Source organism: Musa acuminata, chromosome BXJ2-11 (assembly GCF_036884655.1).
Source record: "Musa acuminata AAA Group cultivar baxijiao chromosome BXJ2-11, Cavendish_Baxijiao_AAA, whole genome shotgun sequence".
Classification (NCBI taxonomy): Eukaryota; Viridiplantae; Streptophyta; class Magnoliopsida; order Zingiberales; family Musaceae; genus Musa; species Musa acuminata.
This window is the reverse complement of record NC_088348.1, coordinates 1,433,132-1,456,677: the sequence shown is the minus strand read 5'-3', so window position 1 is coordinate 1,456,677 and position 23,546 is coordinate 1,433,132. Positions and strand designations below refer to the sequence as shown.

The 23,546-nt window shown below is 37.5% G+C and overlaps 1 protein-coding gene across 2 annotated transcripts; it reads left to right on the top strand.

The window, feature by feature from the left end:
• Positions 1–1,898: 1,898 nt before the first annotated feature.
• LOC135627709 (RNA polymerase II C-terminal domain phosphatase-like 1) lies at positions 1,899–23,436 on the top strand. 2 transcript variants are annotated; one of them, XM_065133896.1, is made up of 19 exons: positions 1,899–2,100; positions 2,198–2,647; positions 5,709–6,185; positions 6,525–6,735; positions 6,953–7,110; positions 7,213–7,283; positions 7,401–7,506; positions 7,605–7,688; positions 7,780–7,870; positions 7,940–8,331; positions 8,423–8,486; positions 10,217–10,350; positions 10,417–10,470; positions 11,012–11,108; positions 17,148–17,380; positions 17,463–17,549; positions 19,531–19,596; positions 21,578–21,651; positions 23,009–23,436. In XM_065133896.1, the coding sequence occupies exons 2-19, from the start codon at positions 2,390–2,392 to the stop codon at positions 23,064–23,066; spliced, it is 2,715 nt and encodes a 904-aa protein (XP_064989968.1). In that variant the 5' UTR covers positions 1,899–2,100; positions 2,198–2,389; the 3' UTR covers positions 23,067–23,436. The 2 variants fall into 2 exon arrangements, with proteins under 2 accessions (XP_064989968.1, XP_064989967.1); XM_065133895.1 differs by having other exon boundaries at positions 7,780–8,331.
• The last annotated feature ends 110 nt before the right edge of the window (positions 23,437–23,546 follow it).

Below are 23,546 nucleotides of genomic sequence, written 5' to 3'. Positions count from 1 at the left end.
AAATAAACGTCCAACCTTGTCGTAGGATAATTAATCGTCACTCGTCATAATTGACCGTGCTTGACGTTGTCATACGTACACACAAAAATGCATGTAGTTAATGTGGCCGTGCTTATGATTTCATGTCGAATCAAGCCTGTCAAAAATGGATTTAATGATGGAAGATTGATTGCCTAATCGGACCATATAGGATTTTTGATATTTCAGAATTTTACCTTAATTTTTTTTTATAACATCGGATAATTTGGAAAATGATCTATTTATTCCTTTACTGTTTTGATTTCCTTCTCTTCCATGAATCGAGCCGACCAACAACGAGCAAGTTAGATTCAACAACCGTTTATGAACGAAGAATGCTCCACAATTAAAAACGATATGAAAAATAAGAACATTAAAAATTAAAAATAAATAATATTTCTAGACAAATGGCATTTTTATCTATCTATTTTATTTTTATTTTTTCACTTACATATTATTGTAGTTGGATTAGAAAAAAAAATGTTAATCTCGGAGATTGCGGTGGGCAATATTTTCATTTAAAATGATAAAAAAAGGTAACAACTGTAATTTATTTTTTTAATTTTCCATTGAAACTCAGTTAGACCGAACTAATCAAATTGGTTGGCTATCAAAAGACACTGTCACTTAATTTTCATTAATTTAAATTCTCAAAAATATTGATGATTTAAATTCTAAAAAAAATATTATAATATTTTATATTTATTTAAAGACACTGTAATTTGATTTTCATTTATTTAAATTCTCAAAAACATTGATGATTTAAAATCTAAAAAATATTATAAAATTCATTGTTAATTAAAATTTTCATTAACAATAAACATCATCTTTATAATATGTTTGGATGCATTATAAAATTATTAATATGAGAATTTGAATGAAAATTATGAAGGTCTTGGCCTTAAAAAGAGGTCTAAATATTTATAATCATTTATTACGAAGAAACGATAATTAAATATTTTTAATAAGAGTAGTAGTAAAAGACATTGCAATTCTATTAAAAAAAATTGTAAATTAAAAACAATGTAGCTTTATTAAAAAAATATATAAATAATTTTATTTATAAGAAATATTACAATAACATACTTTGATTTTTAAAGATAGATATTTTAGTTTTTGTTTCCAAAGGGGAAAGAAAACTCTTTGGAAAATATAGAAATGAGGGAAAATTCAATTTTCCGAGAAATCACCTAAAATATTATGATATTCCTAAACAAACCACTCTTCTATTATACTTATATTTCAAATTTGACTAGAAGAACAAGAGTGGTAATATTTTAATTTGATTGTTGTTAAAACAATAATCTCTCATCACTACTAATTTAGTATATATACATGACAAAATAATAAAAAAATTAAACACTCTTTTATTTATTTCTTGTAATTTATAAGTTCCATTATGATGGAAAATATTCCAAGAGTAATTTTTTTTTGTTTGTTTGTTATTATTATATTTTATATATTTTAGTTTAATTAGTTGCTCATCTAAATATATTCTGAATGGCAGGCATCTATTGAAGTATTGTTATACAGTTGAGGAAATCTTCAGTTGAGAAAAATCTTCCTGCTGAATGTGTATAACTTTCCTACTGAGTGTGTATAAATAATTATCAAGAGCTCAATATCAAAATGAACTAGACAATTATATCTTATACATTTTATCGTTTCTTCTATAATTTCTATATTTCTATCTTCTTCGTTTAATTTTTAACATAACAACCTATGTTATTTTAAGATACTACACGGATATAGATTTAAAATCAATCGTATAAGCTATTGTTATTATTATTATTTTTATTTATTTATTTACGCCACAGGTTGGTCGAGTCTATTTAAGGCCGTCGCTTTCCGCTCGTCCCCTTCAACTATCGACGCCTAGGGTTTCCGGATTCCTCGTCAGTGGCTTCTAAGAAGCACACAGGAAACGGGGAAGAACACCAAGAAACCCCTCGAATCGCTCCCCCACAGAACCGTAAATTTTTTTCGATTCCGAACGGCGGAGGCATTAAACCCCCTCGTGTAACGAATCCGAGCCGCCCGCGAGCAACTCCCGACCGCAGGACAGATTAAAGAACTTTTTTCGTAAGAACAGATCTATCTTTTAAGAACCTCGAATTCCAGATTTGCAACGCTTGAAAGTTGAAATTGGACCTCAGAAAGTTTTGATCTTTTGATACAGGAGTGAAGAAGACCCGAACTATAATTTCTTTTTCTTCTTCTTCTTCTTGTGCTGGAACGATCCAAGACCCATCCTTTCTTGTGACCTTCTATTAGACCGGACATTGAAATCCACAACTGTTACCTAGATCTGTTGGTCTTGTTGAAGGATTTTTGGTCTTGATCGACAAAATCTCATCTTGATCTCGTAAAAATGTTTAAATCTGCTGTTTACTACGAGAACTCCTTTTGTGGGGAGGTGCAAATTTATCCCCAGAATCCGAACATCGGCTCAAGGATCAGGGAGATCCGGATCTCCCATCTCTCGCCTTCCAGCGAGCGGTGCCAACCGCTCGCCCTTCTACATACCGTCGCCTCCGGCGGCGTCTGCATCAAGGTGGAGTCGACGTCAACATCAACCGATGATTCGCCATTATTCCGTTTGCACACTACTCTCGCCAGAGAGAATAAGGTATTATTCCCCAAAAGGCAACAAATAATAGAACTAAATATTTTTATGACAGGATGATTAATAGTGAATCCTAGCAGAACGACTTGAATCACTTTGTGATATGTATTTTCTTAAGGGAATATGCTAGTGAATTTCACTTTTATTGATCTGATTAGGCTGAGTTTGAAACAAATTTGCTGTACTAAATCTTTATTGGATTGGAATTAGTCAAGTAACACAATGCCTTATGGTTACAGAAACAAGATCTGTACTATAATTTTTTCAGCTACCGCATCTGGATCTGGGTTAAAAAAGGATTGCAGTTAAAAAAATATTTTTAATCACTATATACTAAATTGGTTCCTGATGAGACTAACGATGTAATAGAAGCACAATTTTTTTTGCATATGTTATTTTTTCTTGGTGTTATTTTAAATGAATCTAGACTAGCTTCCCTTCAGTGCAATCAGCTCTTAATGATCATTGCAACTAATAAAATTTTAGTATTCGTTTGCTTTCTCATGATGCAGATCAAATATTTTTGACAAGCTTTTTTTGACATGTATGTTAAGCTTTTAGTGATGGTTGTTTATTTAGAACTTCCTGCATAAATTTTAGGCCCCTTCGTCAAGTTAGATAATATATATAGATTGGTTTTGGCATCTTATTGATAGCTTGGTCCAAAACTTGACATATGAGCAATTGAGGTTATCAGTTAATTCAGGTAAAACTAGAAACTCATTAGCTAATAAAGTATATCTATTGATATTGGTTGTCAATTTTGTTCCTAGGTCATCACTTTTTTGTTTCAGCATAAGTTGTAAGCCTCTGGAAAGTAAATTCCAGTTTCGGTAGGTTAGTTATTATCTTATTCGTAATAGTGGAAATGATTGAGTGTCTTTCATCCTTCCCTTTGATAATGTACTGGTTGCTAATTGCCTTGCCTTCAATTCTTGACACTGATAATTAGCTTCGCTAGGTGCTCCTGGAATTATGTTGCATTAAGACTTCCATGGGCAGCTAGAATATTTTAAGGATAATTATTTTTCACGGGTGTCGAAATGACGCTTGGTGATGGACTCGTGATGTAGTTCAATGAACGCAGCTAGTAATGATATTAAAGAATGAAAAGTTTGGAGTATTCAACTGATTAAACTTGTTGATTTTGGTTGTGAAGCAAAGATTGCTCTTGATTGGAACATGCAATGCGAGGTCACTTGGGTTTTCTATGACTGTCAATTTACTAATTACTATGATATTGTCTTGGTAAAGTTCCTAACTTCCTATGACTCTTTCTTTTAAGCAGAGGTCTGCTTAGTGAACTACATTGTCTTCTTGATGTGCAAATACTTTGTCTGTAATCTACATAGAATAATATATCACTAAAAGCTAATTTTACATAAAAACTGGCATGGTTTACAGAAGGAAATCTATAGATGCACAGAATAGATGAGGTGAATCAATTATGATTAGTGGTTTGAGGAAAGATAAGGGAAAACCTAAGAATACATCATTGGAGTCCATAAAATTAATTTGATGCTATAAGTTTGATTGGTGATATTGCCCTTGACAGAGTTAAATGATGGGAAAAACTTCATTTGGTTGATCCCAAATATGTGGATAATTATATAATGATATCTCATTCTTGTTCTTGTCATTGTTGTACTGACATGACCTATAGAACATATCTCACCAGTTACTTCTTTTTTTTTTTTTTAAGTTGATGTTCGATATATATTGGCATATTAAGGGAGAGAGAAAGAGGCTCTGTCATAGTATCAACACTATTTTGGTGTGTTATACTGGCACATCTGCTGTAATTTGGCTCTGCTCATTTCAAGGATGATTGTACCATTGTGCAGGTGTTGGATGTGGAGACCAGATTGAGTATAGAGAGTTAATGATTTCATATTTTTGTTAAACTAATAGTTAGTCTATGAGGAAAACAGAGTCTGGTCCATACTTCGCTGGGTGCAATTAGAGGAAATAGAACTGTCTGACATTAGTTTTGACAGAAAGAAAAGATCTCCTTATGACTGGTTTATCCCTGTTTTATAATGCTTCCTTTCAATATCTCTGTCTTCTATTTCGTTTCTTGTAGCTTTTGCTGTCAGAATCTGTTCAACATCTTATTATCTACCAATAACATATTAGTCGCTATTTGGTTTGTATCCTTCAAAGGGCGAGATCTGAGAAGGGGAAAGGGAAGACTACTTTAGGTTAAGTGCTTGCATCTTCACCTTATACCAATGTCAAAGAACATGCTAGAGCAGAGAATTGATTTCAATCATTCTCCTTATGTCCGGAGTGATAGATGATTCAGAGGCATGTGCTAACAAATGTTATGGCTCTAAAAGTAGATATTTGCAAAGCCTTCATGGAGTTTCTGTTGGTTCAAATTTGTTCTAGAGATGTTTAATGTGATTATACTTTTGGATTCTTGAGCCTCCTTGAAAGGGAGTTAATCATCCAGAGATGTGTCTAATGCCTGATTGAGCGATGTGAAAATCTTGTGAATCAACTAACAATAACTCATGTCAAGTCAGAATAAGAAACATCCAAAATAATTATCTGAACCATGTCTTGGTTCTAGACTAAAACTAAACTTTTCCTTACGGATATATATTTCCTTGTAGGTAGTATGTCCTTATCTTCGATATATACCTCTTTGTCAAATTACTTGATGTATTCTTTCTGCTCAAATATCATTTCTTTGTACTTCTTTGACAACAAATTATATATTGGATTTGATATCTTTAGTAAATTTTCTACCTCAATATTGAGTTTGAATATGTAATACTATCTGTTTCTATAATTAGTATGATATATTGTGTGGTTTCTTTTGACATTTTAATATGGTTTTACTGATTTGCTTAAAATTAAATTCAAGGCGGTATACCCCTTTCATCCTTCTTTTGTTGGGCATGATTGAGTATGCAGGATTCAAATGTATTGTTCTGCATGTATATTTGTATATATAGTTGAATGTATCTCTATGTGCACTGTACACATCGGCATTGATGTGTTGCAATTTGTAGGTTATCTAATATTTCTTATATTTTGTGTCTTCATTTGCTTGCAGACTGCTGTTGTTCAGCAAGGCAAAGAAGAGCTGCACCTCGTGGCCATGACATCCAGAAAGAATCCGATGCCATATTCTTGTTTCTGGGGGTTCAGTGTTCCATCACAATTGTATGAATCTTCTCTGCTGATGCTGAACCTAAGGTGCCTTGGTATCGTGTTCGATCTCGATGAAACACTTCTAGTTGCTAATACCATGCGCTCATTTGAGGACCGGATCGATGCTCTTCAGCGAAAAATAAATAATGAAACAGACCCTCAGCGCGTTGCTGGTATGCTAATGGAGATTAAGCGGTACCAAGATGATAAGTCAATTTTGAAACAATATGCTGAAAATGACCAGGTCAATGAAAATGGAAGGTTGTTCAAGGTTCAATCGGAGATGGTCCCACCTTTGTCTGATAGCCATCAATTGATTGCACGCCCAGTAATACGGTTGCAAGAGAAAAACATCATTCTAACGCGTGTAAATCCATCAGTATGTTTCCTGTCTCATTCTTTATTTTGCAAAATATTAATACACCTGTGTTTCTTCTTTGAACAGAAGCTTTATTTCTAATTTGTGTTATTTTTTCCTGATCACGATATTAAATATTAGCTCTGACTGATTTTAAAGATTATCTAATTTGTAGTTTTCTTCTGGAAGTTCTATATCCTTGAGATTATTTAGTTACACCTATTGTTACTCTACATGCACAGAGAAATCACTGAAATCATTTTGTCTTGGTAACTTCTTGTTTTAAAGAAGTTCATTTCCTGTTTTGTCTTGATAATATCTGCAATCTATAATTAAGGTGGACAAAATCATTTCCTGTAGATACGAGATACGAGTGTTCTTGTTCGATTAAGGCCTTCATGGGAAGACCTCCGGAGCTATCTAACAGCAAGAGGACGGAAGCGTTTTGAGGTCTATGTGTGCACAATGGCTGAAAGAGATTATGCCTTGGAAATGTGGAGGCTTTTAGACCCAGATTCTAGCTTGATTAATTCTTCAAAACTACTTGACCGCATAGTTTGTGTTAAGTCAGGTATGTCATTCATTCATCAAGCCTTTACATATTGCATGGTATAATTTTTTGTATGCTATACCCTCTGCATGTTTTTTTTATGAAAGAGGCCACGTTAAGCAATTGTTTGAGGAATTCTCTGCATTTTTTTGGACAATATTTGTTTTCTGTTTATATATATTTTTTGTTCTCTAGCAATATAATTCTCATATATCGGTATTGGCTTATCTTCTGATAGGCTCAAGAAAGTCGCTGCTCAATGTCTTTCAAGATGGAATCTGCCATCCGAAGATGGCACTTGTGATTGATGATCGTCTAAAAGTCTGGGATGAAAAAGATCAATCACGAGTTCATGTTGTCCCTGCTTTTGCCCCATATTATGCTCCTCAAGCAGAGGTAAGATGGTCTCTATGTGAATAAGCTGTTCATCAGCTTGATTTCATGTAGATCTTAATTTTTCCATTATGCTTAAAGAGACTTTATCTCAACATTTTGTAGGCCAATAGCACCATCCCAGTTTTATGTGTTGCGAGAAATGTTGCCTGTAATGTCAGAGGTGGTTTTTTCAAGTAAGTGATACTGCATTGTTGATTGCGGTTAGCCTTATCAACTTGCACTCATTGAAATGGCTGTTCTTTTAGATCCTTATAAGTCGTCTGACATGGTAACTCTTTGTTTTCCTGTAGGGCTTTTGATGAAGGAATATTACCACGAATAAGTGAAATTTTATATGAAGATGAAATGAAAGATATTCCACCTGCTCCAGATGTGGGCAACTTCTTGATATCAGAGGTAAAAGTTCACTTTTCTTTAATTTCCAAGTACCGTGGAGACTTGGTTTACCTTTCTTTCTTTATCTTTTTCCTCTCAATTTTCTTAATTTGATTCAGGATGACACTTCGACATCAAATGTAAACAAAGACCAGTTATGTCACAATGGCATGGCAGATGCAGAGGTTGAGAGAAGATTGAAGGTTTTTTTTTTCTTGTTGAGCTCTTCTTAGTATTGTGCTTTGATATATATAAAAGCAGTTACGAATACATCTTCATTTGAATCTTGTTCAGGAAGCAAGTTGCAGTGTCCAAGCTGTTCATCCCATGGTCACTAACTTTGTGCAGCGACCAGTATCTTCTCAACATGTTGCTTCTTCATTTGGTACTTCACTGACTGCTATGCAGATGATGGTGCCTTTACCTAATGATCAATGCTCTCAGTCTGTTGCAGTAGGTAGGCCCTTAGGCCAATTGGCCTTTCCAGAACCTAGCTTTCAAGGCTCTCCTTCTAGGGAAGAGGGTGAGGTTCCTGAATCAGAACTAGATCCAGACACAAGGAGAAGGCTTCTCATATTGCAACATGGTCAAGACACGAGAGAACCTCCTACCTCTTTTCCTATGAACCCCCCGCTTCATGTCTCAATTCCTTCTGTACAACCACAAGGAAGTTGGTTTCCGTTGGAAGAAGAGATTAAACCAAGACAAGAAAACACAGCATCAAAAGAGTTTATCAGAGAACTAGATCATGCACGGTATAAAAAGCGGTTTAGGCATCCATCTATCATGCATGGCGGAGAGAACTCTGTTCCTTACGATAGAGTTCATGAACCTAGAAGATCACCTGTACGGTAACTTGCTTGTTATCTGTTGACAGTTAGATGTTGAAGTGCATAAATTTCAGCAGTTTGATACATAAACTTGTTTTATGATTCAGTTGAATAATGGAGGCGACCGTGTGTGGCAAAATAATTCCTTGTCAAACTTCAATTCCTTTAAAGGTACTGCACATGGTTGAAGGTTGTGTTTCCATTTGTCTGTTGTGTTTTGGATTTTATTGTTTTCTGTTCTAATTTTGTACAACTGCTGTTATTTATTATGTTGATAAATGTCATCCTTTTGTTAATTAGATTTTTTTTGTTCTTTTAACTCTACACATTAAATCTTTTTCCTAGATGAGGAATAAGAACAAAGAGGAAGAGGAGGAGGTGTCTCGAAATAGGCAGTGTTGTGAGGAGTCGTGTTGCAGCTCTAGTACAGGTTAAAAGAATATATATTTATATATGTATGTATGTATGTATATGTATATATGTATATATATATATATGTATATATATATGTATGTATATATATATATATGTATATGTATATATGTATGTATATGTATATATGTATGTATATGTATATATATATCTTAAACCAGACTGAACTGCTCGGTTTGGTCCGACCAGTAATACTGGCTGAATCATACTGAACCGATCGGTTTTGCAAACCTTGTTTGAAAGAACCCTAATGGGGAGTTCTTGCTTGCTAGTTCAAAAAAATTAGTTTATATAAGTGCACAAAATTATTGAAATAGTTATTGTGGAAGCAAGAATACAGGATGGAAATGTTATCATCAGAATAAAAAGTGGCATACAAGTTAGTTGTTGCAAGCAACACCAACATGGCCAAAGGTGCAGCTGAACAAGTGAACTTGAAGAGCCACATGTTTAGATATTTTGGACTGAAGACGAGAATTAATTACATGAACCTCTCTACATCTATATTCACCATGGATGCATGAACTTCACACATGGCTTAATGGATCACAAAACCAGATCTTTCGATGTTAAAAATCTTGGCAGATGCAATATTAGACTATTTGAGAGAATTTTCCACCCAAATACGGTGGAGTTTTAGTTTGATAGTTGGCCTTCTTGTGTCATTCAGTTGTAAGAATTCAAAATTGTTGCATGTAACAGTAAGTTGACTGGTTTTATCCGTGGATAGAATTTTTTTTTTCTTCTCCTGGTCTTAACTATCAACAGTCTTTAGTGACTAGGCTTGCCGACTTTTCTCTTCTATGGATAGCTCCTTTTCTTCTGGATGACTTTGGCAAATATTGGGACCTTTATGAAACCTTTGATAGAAACATAGTAATGTATTATGTACCATTTTCTTAGATCTGTGCATAGTCTTCACCTGTAGGATGTGTAGTAATTGTATGATAGAAGGAATGACAGGCTGACAGTGCCTCTCAAGTTGGCTATCACAAAGGACATCATTGAGCATGGATCTTTCATTGCAGGCTGGGAATTAGCAAGCACTTGAGGATGTTCAATGTCTTTAGGGTTTGAAGCTCATACTAGCCAAATTAGAGGTGAATAGAGCATAAAGAAATGGATTTAAAGGCTGAATTTTTGTGGTAGAGCAGTTTAAAAAATTACCTTTGGTTCATGTTCCTTGGTTATGAAACAAGTGCAAGATTCTTCCCATATTGACAATTGCTAACCTACTGAAACTTTTACCCCTTGGGGTCCTTTTGCATCCATAAGTAATATTCTGTGTAACACATAGTAGTATGCTTATGCTGTATGGCCTTGGTCCATTGAATGTTGTTCGATAGAAGCCTGCTGTTTGTACAGGAACTTGCTTTCTACAAATTTTTGTTTATTAAGTTAATTAAGATGATGACATTATTCTTGGACCTAATTGACATGCTGTTTTCAACCAAACTTGCAACATGAAGGTGACAAGGTGCCTATGGGGCGAAACTTTTCAAGCTACAAAGATGCCCAGTTTGAAACCAGACAGGCTACTATAAAGCAGGCAGAATCTCCTGCTGGAATTTTACAGGAAATAGCGATGAGATGTAGAAATAAGGTATTTTTCTGAATTGTGCTGTATAAATTTGAAGAAGTTAATTAATCTTTTTCTACTTCTATGTAGGTGGAGTTTCGAAGCACTCTTTGTGATACTGCAGAACTGCAGTTTTCAATTGAGGTATTAAGACAATCTGGTCGAGAAGTTTTAGAAGCTATGTACCATTCCTGTATTTTCTTTTTTTCATTGATCATAGGTGTTCCTTAGGTTTATTTTATGTTAAGTTTGTTTTTTGAAAAAAAAAATTGATGTGCTTATCATTTACTCACTTTGATTTAGAACCATATATAAAGATTTAATAAATAAACTATGTTGCCGGCTTGTTATCTTTTAGTATGGGTGTTTTGTCTCATTTCTTAATAAGACATGTAAGGAAGGTGCCATTACCAACCATGAAACTAATAATGAACTTATAGATCGATTTGGAAGGTTCCTATTTAATGTGCAGCTTACTCCTTTTGGGAATAGGACAGTGTTGACTTATTACATGTGAACGGGATTTCTTTGTTAGTTCTATTTTATTCGCTAAATGGTGGATGCTAAGGCTTTTCTTAATAATGTTTATACTTCATAGTGACTATTGCTCTTTTTGCTTGTTTTGGTCATTGAGAATAAAATTATTATGTTGGAATGTCAATTATTCATGATATATTCTTTGCAGGTTTGGTTTGTTGGAGAAAAGTTAGGTGAGGGGGTTGGCAAAACGAGGAAAGAAGCCCAACATCGAGCTGCTGAGATCTCCGTTCGGAATTTGGCTGGTATGCTTTTGTTGTTTATATTAGTTGGATATTAGTTAAAATAAACCGTGATGTTATCAGACAAAGCACGCCTTATTTGATGGTTTTTTTATAGTATGTATAATATCTTAAACCAAATTAAATCTATAAACAATTGTTTTCTTAAATATCCATTTTTATACAATGGATTATGTTTATGATATTGGCAATTAGATCATTAGAAATTGCTTATCCAAGGAGGGCCCATGGGTGATCTTTTATGCTTGGCTCAACGGTGTATTGGGTGACTTTCGATGCTTATTTTAAGGAAGGCACAGTGATATTTGATGCGTAGCCCAAGGAGAATGCATACGGTAACTTCGAGGAGCATGCATTAGATGATCTTCGATGCTTATCCCGAGGAGGGCATATCGGGTGATCTTCAATGCTTAGCCGAAGAAGGGCGTATCGGGTGATCTTCGATGCTTAACATGAGAAGGACACAATGAATGATCTTTGATACTTAGCCCAAGGAGTGCAAATCAGATAATTTCGATGTTTAGTTTGAGGAGGGTCCATCGAGTGATCTTTGATGCTCAGCCCGACTATCAGATGATCTTTGATGTTGTGCTTGAAGACCACTTTTAGGATCTGATTTGATAGCAGGATTCTGTTAGTGGTCAACACACATGTTGGTTAACTGCTTTGGTGAGCAAGAAGCTGTACGAGAAATTGATGAGTGAGAAAGAATGAGCTTGAAACTATTTTGAGCAGGAAGGTAAAAGATGTCTGGTAGGCGAAAGACATATTAGAGCTCGTGTCCAATATAGGGCCCTTTCATCGTTAGCTTTTCAAGTCCTCTAAGCCTTTGAGCCTTAGCCTCTAGCTTCTCAGCCCTTTCCCTTCTTGAAGCACTTTTCTCTTCTCCTCATTAGGTAGGGTAAAATAACCCCTTTAATTATTTTGAGCCTCGATCCCTCAGTCGCCGAATGACCAGGGGGGTTAAAGTCGTATCCTCGGGTAGTTCGAGTTCTGAGAGTGTGTTATTGTCTCTATCTTCAGAGGGGACATCGGTCGTCGACTCGAAGGCCGAGAGAGACCTTTAGAACGTAAAAGGTTTTTATGACTAGGACTCCACCCTTACTCTCAAGTTTCTGAAGCGCTTGCACCACAGGTATTTCATCTCGACCAAGTACGAGATGATAGTACCTTTATCAAGATTTGGCCTTATGAGTCGATGTGTAAGTATCTTTGCATGTATGCTAATACATTCGAGATCAAGCTCTGATTCCCACTCCATCTGCTTATTTCAGTGTGCCTCCACTGGTGGAGGATATTGCCCTCCTGGATGGTGCCCAGCTTGTAACATTGGGGAATGCTGCAACATCAGCATAACCTTGACCATTAATCTCTTTCACGCTTGCTTTCGGGTTTGCAAGAGAGCTAATGCACTATCTTGTAGCTTGAGTGGGGCTTAAGATTAAGGGTGCCCCATCCTCCAACAAAGGTTGGAAATGGCGGTTCTTCCTCGAAGGCACGGGTTGGGAATAGGACTTCGATTTTGAATGGTCTGCCCATCCTGTCTCGAATATCCTCGTTCTTGACCTCAAAGGAGAAGGGTTAAATGCTTCAATTAGTAGAGGGCCTCTCCATTTTCTTAGCCATCAAAATGATTGATGAAGATTGGTTAATCCAAGGATTATAATATCGAATGATACCGCCTGTACCTGTCCACCAGTAGACCGGTATGCGGACTGCCCGCTACCGTGCGGTACTGTTGATCTAGCCTCGTATCGGACGATACGGGGCTGTATCGAACAGTAACGGTCGATATTTCGATTGTCATCGCCCGAAACAGGTCGGTAACGGTCGATTTCGATCGTCGCCACCCTCTACTGGGTGGTATCAACCTGGCTGCGACGAAGGAAGAAGAAGCGTCGAGGGAGAAGAGGGAGAAGGCGCTCGAAGAAAAGGGAGAATCGGGAGAACCTCGACGCTTCTCGATCCGATGCCGCTCTCCCTCGACGATCCCGATCCAGGAGGTAATGGAGAGGCGATGACTTGGCTTCTTCTTTGCTGCGTTCTTCGCCGAAGGCCGGAGACGTCTGCAGCCTTCGACGTCTTTGTCGAACGCTGCAGATGAGGAGAAGACCTCGTCTGACATGACGAGGAGAAGAAAAGGATGTGACGTCGTCAAGACAGCGTACACCTCATTTTTTTAATTTATTATATTATTTTTATATTTTTATATATTGATTTTTTATATTTTTTATATTATATATATATATACCGAGTGGTACACCCTAGCGTACTGCTCAGTATGCTCGTACCGTACTGTATCGAGCAAAGCTTGAAATGTCGGTACAGTACAAAATTATGAACCTTGGGTTAATCAATGTCAGATTGAGCTTGGGTCCTCCGGTGGTGTCTCCTTTTTCTTGCCTCTTTTGTTGCATGTTGTTTCTTTGATATCCGATACAGTATTCTTCTCTAGGGATGAATCTTATGTTGAGGCAGAAGAAAGGGCCTGCTATAGTTGTCGCCCTGGCCAAGGAGTTTGTTGCCTCAATCGAGTCGTCTCCTGCGTTGGTCGACGGGACCGAGAGGAGCACGATGGGGGAGGCACCGATTGAGAGTGCGCTGATGTTGCTGACTTCGGCCTTTCGAACAACCAAGTTGCCTAAACTGATATCTTCGGCCACATTCGTTGGTTGTAAAGCTTTGTAGTGCCTTAAGTGATCATTGGCCTTGACCTTATTGATGAGTTTGAGATTTGCACAAAGTTCCTCCTTAGAGGTCACGTTCCTAAATTCTTCTATTTGGAGTGTCAGGAAGATAACCTTGGGTGGTAGGATTGCCTCACAATTGACAATGCACTTCTTGAGGCTCTCGATAATGTCTTTGTTGGTCACCTTGGCGAGTTCGTTGGTTTGAGGACAAGCTACTAAATTGAACTTCAAGAGGATGTCCTGCGATTGGCAAAACTCTTGAAACTTTATATTGTCGAATTAGGTGCCATCGTATATGATAATGGCCCTTGGGATCTTGAACCTTGTAATAATGTTCCTTTACATGAAGTCTTCGACCTGCCTTTTTGTGATATATGCTAGTGGGTCAGCCTCCAACCCCTTGGTGAAATAATCAAACCCCACAATAAGGAACCTGTGCTGGCCCCAAGCAAGTGGGATGGGGCCTAGGAGGTCCATCCCCCATTGGGTGAAGTGTTAGTCGTAGTCTATTGGGCTTGGTATTGGATCTGGGTGACTCTTTGGCATCGGTCACACTTTTGTGCATATGCTATGACGTTTTTTTTAAGGTCAACTAGTAATATCCTTGTCGAAGAACTTTGAACGCTAGAGTTCGTTCAATGATATGCTCTCCACATAGTCCCTCGTGTATCTCAGATAGGACCCTTTGCTTACCATGGGGATAAACACTTAAGGAGGGGTCGGCTAAACGGCCTGCGAATAATGCAATACCATGACTGATTATAGTTGACGAGAGGACTTCATCCCTCCTGTACTTCAGTATGTCATCATAAAACAAGGTTTGTCCTTGACTAGTGAGATGCTAGGTAGGTTGAGGCTTTTTGGGCAAACAAGATCTCAATCATTAGGCCACTATCAAGAGAGATGGCATAGTTGGATACTAGACTCACTAATGTGTCGGCATGGACGTTCTCCTCTTGAGGCACTTGTAATATCTCAAATTTGGCAAAGCAGGTTATTAGTTTGTGCACTCCAGTTGGATACCTTGCCTTCATGGCATCTTGGTCCTTGAAGCTTCTCTTGACTTGGTTGACAATTACTTGGGAGTCACCAAAGATCATCAAGCTCCTCAACCAGAAGTGCTTTGTATTTAGTCGGTAGTGCTTCGTACTCTTGACTTGTTGTTGGAAATCTTTAATTTAGACTGGAGAGCATGCTCAAACACTTGTTTGTCAGCCCTTGAAAATTAGCCCGACATCCCTACTAGTGGAAGTTGTCGATCCATCAATGAAGAGGGTCCATTGCTGAAGCTTAAGGCTCCTCGGGAAGAGGTGGCAAACTCTAAGATGAAGTCCACTAGCGCTTAGGCTTTGGTTATCATCCTCAAAGTGTACCAAAGAGATCTGCTCCTTCAAGTTGAGGCAGACCTCGTTATTATATCCACGGTCACAATGGAACCCCTTTTATTGTGCCTCGTGGATGAAGACCTCATTGGGAGAGGTTTCTGAAGGAGCCCCATCTCTTGGATCAGGAGAAAACCCCTTTTAGTTCAGGATGTGTTGAGGGTAGTCAAATCCATGTAGGGTTGAGACCTGTGACATTCCTTGCTCGGTGAGCTGAATGCAGGGCTTTAGGCGGTGGTCGATTTGTCCTCATGTGTTTACACCCCTCCTCACGTTTTCTCAGCTAAAGTAGATCAGGAAAGGACATCAGTAGCTCGTCTGCTATCAACAAAAGAAAAAATAAAAAAGGTCTCAATCTGCACATAAAAGCTTGGATGAGAGCGAATGGATGCAGATCAGTAACTTCATGAACCTCCTTCATGAATTGGGTGATGAAATCTGCCAAGAGTCTTCCTCGCCCTGGTGTATTGCTAACAATGCAGTGACCACGTGCTTTGGTCCGTTTTGGTCGATAGCTGGTGATGAAGTGCCGCTCGAATTCCTTTGCTAATTTAGTGAAGGAAGAGACGGAGGACTAGCAGAGATGAGAGTACCAATCACAGACCACGCTGCAAGGAAGGTCAAGAAAGTTCAACATATTAAAGCATCCGTTGTACTGGATCAAGCCATTTTAGCTCGAAAAGCCATAAGGTGCTTGGTTGCATCAGCACTCCCATTGAACATCTCTAGTATTGGGAGGCAGAACCAAGGAGGAATTAGTTGTTCTTGGATTTTCTGAATGAAGGGTGACCCAATTTGCATGTCACCTTGGTTATCGGTTTTGTCGATGTGGAATTCTCGATGCTTGTCTTCGAGCCATCAGTCCATTTATTGGATTTGGGCACAAAGAGTAGGATTCTTAAGCTATCACCGGCTGAGCTTCTGATTATGGTTGGACTGACTGGTGAGTGAGCAGGACCATTAACCTCAACCATGTGAGACCGTAGGGGCTCGTTGTTGACTGGTGGTGCAGCAAACCTGGACCGCTTGGGGGCAATGGGAACGCTGTCGAGGCTGGTGTAGTTAGTATTTGCTGCGTTTGATCGTGGGTGACTGCTATCTGAGCCAATTGTGAAAGGGGATGACTGACTGCATCATTATTATTATTTGCTGGGCGAAGGCAGGGAAGACTTTAGCAGGGACCATCATGTGGGTTGGCATTCTTTCTGCCTGGTTCATTGAACAATCACTAGTATTGAAGTGGGGTTTGAGCAAACCTGAAAGCATCAATTGTGGAGAATATTGATGACCATTCGATGTTTTTAAAGGTGCAGTAGGTGGGGATTGGAGTGGCTTCACTAGGGCGCTCATTCGGAGTGTCTTTCTTGCACCAAGATCGGTGTCAAGAGGGGGCTCTTGGCATGGTTCTTTTGACGCCCAAGTCAAGCTCCCCAAGTGGGTTTAGAAAGGAGGGGGGAAGAGAAAGAGAGAGAGAGAGAGAGAGAGAGAGAGAGAGAGTGCCTGACCTCAATAACTGTGCCAATTTTTACCTTTTATAGTCAGTCCTTCCCTAGTTGCTTACGGGTAGGTAAGTATTTCGTGTAATATTTTCTAATTGGATTCTGCTGTTTCGTATCCATCGATTAAGGTCTTTATCGTTTTTCAGTGACATGGCTGTCATGTGTCAAGCTCTGGATCAACACAAATATTCCCTATATCATTAGTAATTGCTGAGGAAAGAAGTTTGGCATATTCTAGTTGGCTTCAACCTCTATTATTAACTTTTACAAGTATTATATTTTATGATGGTAAACTGACATAATCGAACCTTTACACTTCTTGGTACATGCTTAAACAATAATTATTTTAAGTTACACCAATGACCATACTACTAATTAAAATTTTCATTACATTTTTTAGCCTTTTTTTTAAATTTTACCTCTTAAAGAACTTTTTCTGTATATCTTGGGTAATCTTAATTTTCATTGCAGATAAATACTTGTCAAATGCTCTCACGGTCCCTAATACTGTGCATGGAGATCTACCTAAGCTGCCTCAAGCCAAAGAAAATGGTCTTTTAAGTGAATTAAATTCATATGGATATCAGCCATGCTCCAGGAATGACCTTTTACTTGTTGCAAGTACATCAGAAAATTCTCATTCCATAGATCAGAGATTAGAAGGCTCAAGAAGAACATCTTCTATCACTTCTCTCAAAGAACTAGTACGTTACTAGATGTAGGACATTTATGTGTATTCCAAGCATTTGCCCCCTCATATTTATCTCTGCTGTTTCTACATGTTAGTGTGTCATGGAGGGTTTCGACCTTGTTTTTCGAGCTGAACCTTCAACCTCAAATGGTTCAGTTAGTAAAGGGGAAGTGTTGGCACAGGTTATTCTCTAACCTTTATTTTTTACACGTTTTCTGAAATAAAAATGTAATGAATCATGATCCATTACCTGCAGTCTTCATTGACTAAATATCGTGTGGTCAAAACTCAAAAGAAAGTTCATACGATAAGTTGCTTTTCGGAAGAACGTAGAAGTTAATTTAATCAAATTTTCTATTGTATCCTCCAACTTCTGGGATCATCGTTGAGGTTATTTTTATAGCTTCAGTCAATTGACAAGACATGTAGGAATCATGGACCATTTTATGGAGAAAATCTTGGTCTGATAAACTGTGATGGGGCTCACTTTGCTAGCATCTTCGTGCCACATGTTTTGGAAGAATTCTCAGTGGAGAGTGAAATATGTCTGCTGGTAACATTCATGTACAGTTTTTGCTCGAATAATGTAAACAGTAATTGGTGAGGGTGGATTTCAATCACAGAACCTTGAGTTATTGATGACTCAGCGATCAAGTAAAGTGTCACGCAAAAGAAAAAAAGAAAAAGAACAATAAATCATAATTAACCAGGAGCTCCTGTCTCATTCTCTTCTGGTAAGTGAAGTAAGAAAGAAACTTCTAAAGGTCTTCATGCATCAAATTGTCAATGAGAGATTCCCAAACTTGTTTTTTGTCTTTCTACTTTTTATAGTTTAAAGTTTAAACTATATTCAATTGTTCATGGTCATATTGACTTAGTTGTGAAAAATGAGAAACACAAGAAAGTCATACTTGAGAAACATTACTGGTATGGTTTTTTTCCTTTTAGGGAGACTTGGGAACCAAAGTGAAAGCAGTATCGAGATCAAATATTTTGGGAACACATTTTATGAAAATAGCTGTGAAAATGGACAAACACAAGAAACTCCTAGTTCAGAAACATTACAATTATTTTTTCCTTTTAGGGACTTAGGAACCAAAAGGAAAGCAGTACCCAGATCAAATATTTTGGTAGCAGCACATTCCATGAAATCTAAAATATGTTCAGGATGGAAATGGGGACCAACCACCAGGAGAAAGTTTGTGTTCAACAATTTGATGATTATAAGAAAATGACCCCACCTGAATGAATATGCAACTTGCTAATTTAGTTCATAGCACTATAGCAGCGACATGCATGAACAAATTTGAACCAACCTCAATAGTTTCAAATTTGTTTCCATGTTGTATGATATATAGGGCAAAGTTTTCAGGTAATCTGGTGGATCGGCCCTGTAAGTGTATGTGTGTGTGTGTATTTCTAAAAGTTGTCTCTGTGTGAACTATCTGGTTCAGTCTGGTGGAATTGTAAGAATTAATCTATGAATTGGTGACTTTATTCTCAAAACTTTTTATTAAGCTTTATACTTGAAGTACTATCTTTCTAAGACTAAGACATTGATTGAATTTGTAAAAAATTGCAACTCTTTCATTTCTATTCAGAACAATATGTTGATTGAGACAAGAGTTCAGTGTGTGCTACATGTTCAAGAAAGCAGTTTAAGATATATCTTGCTACTGGAATGCATGTATTTTTTAGACACCAATTATTTGCACCTTCATTTGTGCTTATTCCCTAAGTAGTGGATTGGAAATTGTTCAGTTGCTTATGTTATACATATGAAAGAAATTCTTCTTCCGTTTTTGGCTTCTCATATGGAAGTTAAATGACAACAAAAGGATTAAGTGATGCAAATGGTCGATCATACAAACCTTTCAGCTTGCTTCTGTCAACTTTGATTAATGTCACATACTCACATTAACTGAGACTCATGAGGTCTTGTTTGATTTGAAGCTCTTAGGTTATGTATAATAGACTGTCACAAGCTATAAAGAAAGGAAAATAACCTACTGAATTATTAAATTGTGTAAAATGTCCATCTTAACATAGGCTTTGTCCTTCATGTTGTAATCAAAAGCCGGTTCAAGAGTTTAAATGTGACTTCTCTTCTGTTACTATTCTGTTGTTGACCACTATTCATGTTGTCTGGTTATGTTTTTTCAGGTAGAAATAGCAAGACAGATCTTGGGGAGAGGAGTTGGAACAACCTGGGTGGAAGCTAAGCTCCAGGTAGTATGCTTTCCCTTCATCTCCCCCACCCTCCCCCTCTCCTCTTTCTTTATTTGACTTTGTTCTTTCTTCTCTGTCACTGCAAGGAATTTTGCATGAAAGCACATTTACATTAGGTGGTACTTTGAAGTTTGAAGTGATATTGACATGCTTAGTGCTTAGTACGTGCATGTCTTGGAGGTTCCTTTTAAAAAAATAAGGCAGGTTTTTGGTAGTTCCTCTACAAGTGACTATACTTCTGCATTACTTGTTGTGTGCGCATGGTTTAAGATAGCTGCTCCAAATGGGGGATTGAGGAGAGAGAGAGAGACAAAGAGATGTATTGGTTAGAAGAGTGTAGAATGAACTGGACAACTTCCTGATCATGACAAGGAGTTTGGCAGGTTTATGGTTCACCATATCATGCCAACCAAGCATATTGGTCCTTGGTTGGATTGGTATATACCTATCAGTATTGGTGTACCATGTGTTAGTACACCGGAACCTATTGATACAATAAAAAAGACTGAAAAATCAGTCAAAATTTAAAAAAATCTAAGCTTAAATTTTATACAAATATATCGGTACATAAATTAAATTTGGTACCTAAGCATGCATTAATAAGCTTCTACCCAATAAAAATGGTAGAATAAGCATGTAAATCATGCAAGAAGACAATACATGGTCAATCTAAGCTAATTCTTCTTAAATACCTCTAAATATATCTTAATTAATGATTAGTCACTAAGCAATCAAGAATTATCGATATTCTTTGTGCTAATTACATGATGTTAAAGAAAAAATAGACAGATTGATTTCACAAGTCACCTTAAACAAGTTTAATAAAAGTGACAATGAGTGAGAAAATGTGAGGAAGAGTGTGAGTGAAAGAGGGGGGGAGGGAGAGATTTTTATAAGCCCAAAACAGCCCCCAACAATCAATTTGACCATTGGGGGCCGATGTCAATTGAAATTTCGGTTGTATCTAGTGATACATGAGGTGTACCGACCAGTAGACCTCATGTTTCCTACAACCAACCGAAATGGGCTGGTCTGTGTCTCGGCTGGCTCTCGGATCAGAACTTATCTGATGGTATGGCAGTCCATGGGGAGGTGACTAATGATGTGTGATATGTGGTAGGAATTGAGGACATGAGCAATCCTAGTTTTGTAACTGGTAAGGAATGAGAAAGCAAGCAATCATTTAACTGAATAGGGAAATTTGGGATGCATCTGTGTTTATCTTAGATAACTTGCTATTCTATACTCAAGCCGGGTTGCTAAACACTTGAAATTGAGTGTGATTTGAATTAGAGTCAGGATGAGTTTCTATGTTGGTTTTAATCCATGTCAATAATACCTGAACTAAAATCTGCTGGAAACTGGATTGGTTATGGGCAAGGTATGCAATACCGTACCGTACCAGTGTTTAGAGGTTGGCTCGGTACGGTACCATGTACTGCTCGGTACACCAGGGCGTAACGAGTGGTTTTAAATATTTTTCCTCTTATTATAGTACTGTAGCAGTGCTATACTATCTTACTGTAGCACTGTAGCACGTTCTATCCGGTAGCGGGTGGTACTATTCGAAATTGCATACCATGGTTATGGGTTCGCTGAAGCTAAATCCCTCCACTTGCAGCCCTAGATTTGGGTTGAAATTCAGAACAGAAGGTTAATTTGTTCAGATTTGGACTTTTTTTTTTCTGTTGATTAGCCAAATTAGACGTTGTTCTGTTGATTCCAATTTTCTACATGATCAATAAAAGGCTTTTCTGTAATTTTCTCAGTCTATGACTTAAAACCTTGATTTTTCCAAGAGTGGTTCTTTTGTTGTTGCTTCTAGCAGATCTTGTTTTATCTTCCTCTTTTGCAAGTGGTACTCCTGAGACAAATTGACCAAGTGCAACATGGTCTTCAGTGCACACTTAATATACTGATGTAGCTCTTGTTTAAACTCAATAAAATCTAGTTCAATCTTGACTTTGCATCTTTTCTACAGGCTGCTGAACAAGCTCTTGGAACTTTGAGGTCCATGCTTGGTCAATTCACTCAAAAACGCTCTAGTTTACCAGGGTGAGTTTTTTTTTTTTCATTTTTTTGGTTAGAGTGCCTAAATATGCACTTTCTTTTGCCGAAGAACTTTTTAAAATTGGAAGAAATAATGATAGTTCTTAAGACATTTAGAAAATATGATGTATAATAAAAAGAATTTCAATGGTAAAGTAAATGAGTATATGGTTTTTTATTAGATGATTTTCCAACAGTCAATAATGTGAACAAGAACAAAGTCATAACAGGAAAAGACAGTTGTTAAATATTTATTAATGTACGGTTCAATGATTTTATTGGTCTGTGGATACCATACATGTAGTTGGTTCTTGGTTTGCCTAGACTATTACACCAAGAAACATGATTATTTTCTTCAGTTTGTCAGCTAGTTTTAGATATTTGCTTAATTTCTTTTTGTTATCCCAACTAATTCTAATGTTTGAGATCCTTACAAGTTTTATTAAATGAAGTCTTGGATGGTTTGGACCAAGGACTGCCATACCATCTGAAACGGTTACAAAATGGGCAGTATGAGCCGGTCTGGGCATGGATCAGTACATGGACGACCCCCGTTTCGAGCAGTCTTGTCCAAATCAGGAAAAAATAAAAAAACCGAGAACAGTGATGGGCCGTCCAACTCAGTATTAAAAAAGAAAAAAAAACCTAAAATAGCAACTGGGGCTCGCCAATGGTAGTCACCTTCTCGCAATGGTCGCTGCTGCTGCTTTGCGAGCCTTCTTCTCACCGCTGCCGTCTTCTTGCAACGTCGTTTCGCTGCCGCTGCCATTCCCGCTGCTGCCATTTATTACTATCTCCTTTTCTTCCTCTTCTTTTTTCTTCCTCCAGTGTCTTTCCTTTTTTCTCTTCTTCCTTCTTCTTCCTCTTCCTCCGCTGTCTTTCCTTCTTCCTTCCTCTTCATACTTTCTTCCTCTTCCTCCACGGTCTATCCTTCCTCTTCTCCTTTTTCTTCCTCTCCAAATTGCCAGTATCTACTAGTGTATCGACGGATGATACATCGGTACTGACTGGTATGTTTCGGTCCAACCAGATCACCGAAATGGGTCCGGTACCCAAAACGGTGATCCTTGCTTTGGACAGCCGTTCCATTTACAAAATTTTCTTGAATCTTCTAATTGCTGGAAACTTAATCATGGAATCTTGCGGACGCCTGATGCATGTTTACTTTGCTAATGTAAAACCATTGAAAGTGTACTGCAACTTTTAATGGGTTCATGATTCATACTTCTTTTTTCCAAATAGAAAAAGTCATGATCACTAGTAATGTCTCCTTCTAGTTCTCACCTCCAGCTTGCCTCGCTTTCTACAGTAATTATATTTCCAGTTGCTTGACATCTTTCTCTTGTTTTTTCTTTATTCTCAGGTCAATGTCAATAACAGCGAACAAGCGGTCCAGGCCAATTTTCACGGATGCTGCATAGATTTCCCATCTTCTGGGTGATACTCTAAAAGTGAAATTCCAGTGCCTCGAGGACTATGCTACAACTTCAATGGTTCTCTGCTAAAATACATGGTCGCAACAAGAGCAAGGATACCAAGCCCTGACGACACCGAGCAGTCTTCTCCACAAAGTTGATAGAGCTATATCTCATGCATTTTTGGGCACCTCGATCAGAATATCTCGTCTGGAAGCATGTGTTTTACATATCGCTGCTAATTATATGTTTCTATGATGATTACTGTTTGGGATCACTCCACGGATTGAACCTTTCAATTGTGGGGACTGTTTGAAGTTATAGTAGTATCACCTGTTGCTAATTATATGTTTCTATGATGATTACTGTTGCATCATTGATTTTTTTTTTCATGGTTCCAACTTCCAACATTATCTAGTTTGTGATGATCAGATTGGATGGAAATGAATCACCTTCCAGTCAAGAAAGTCATTATTTGTAAACATT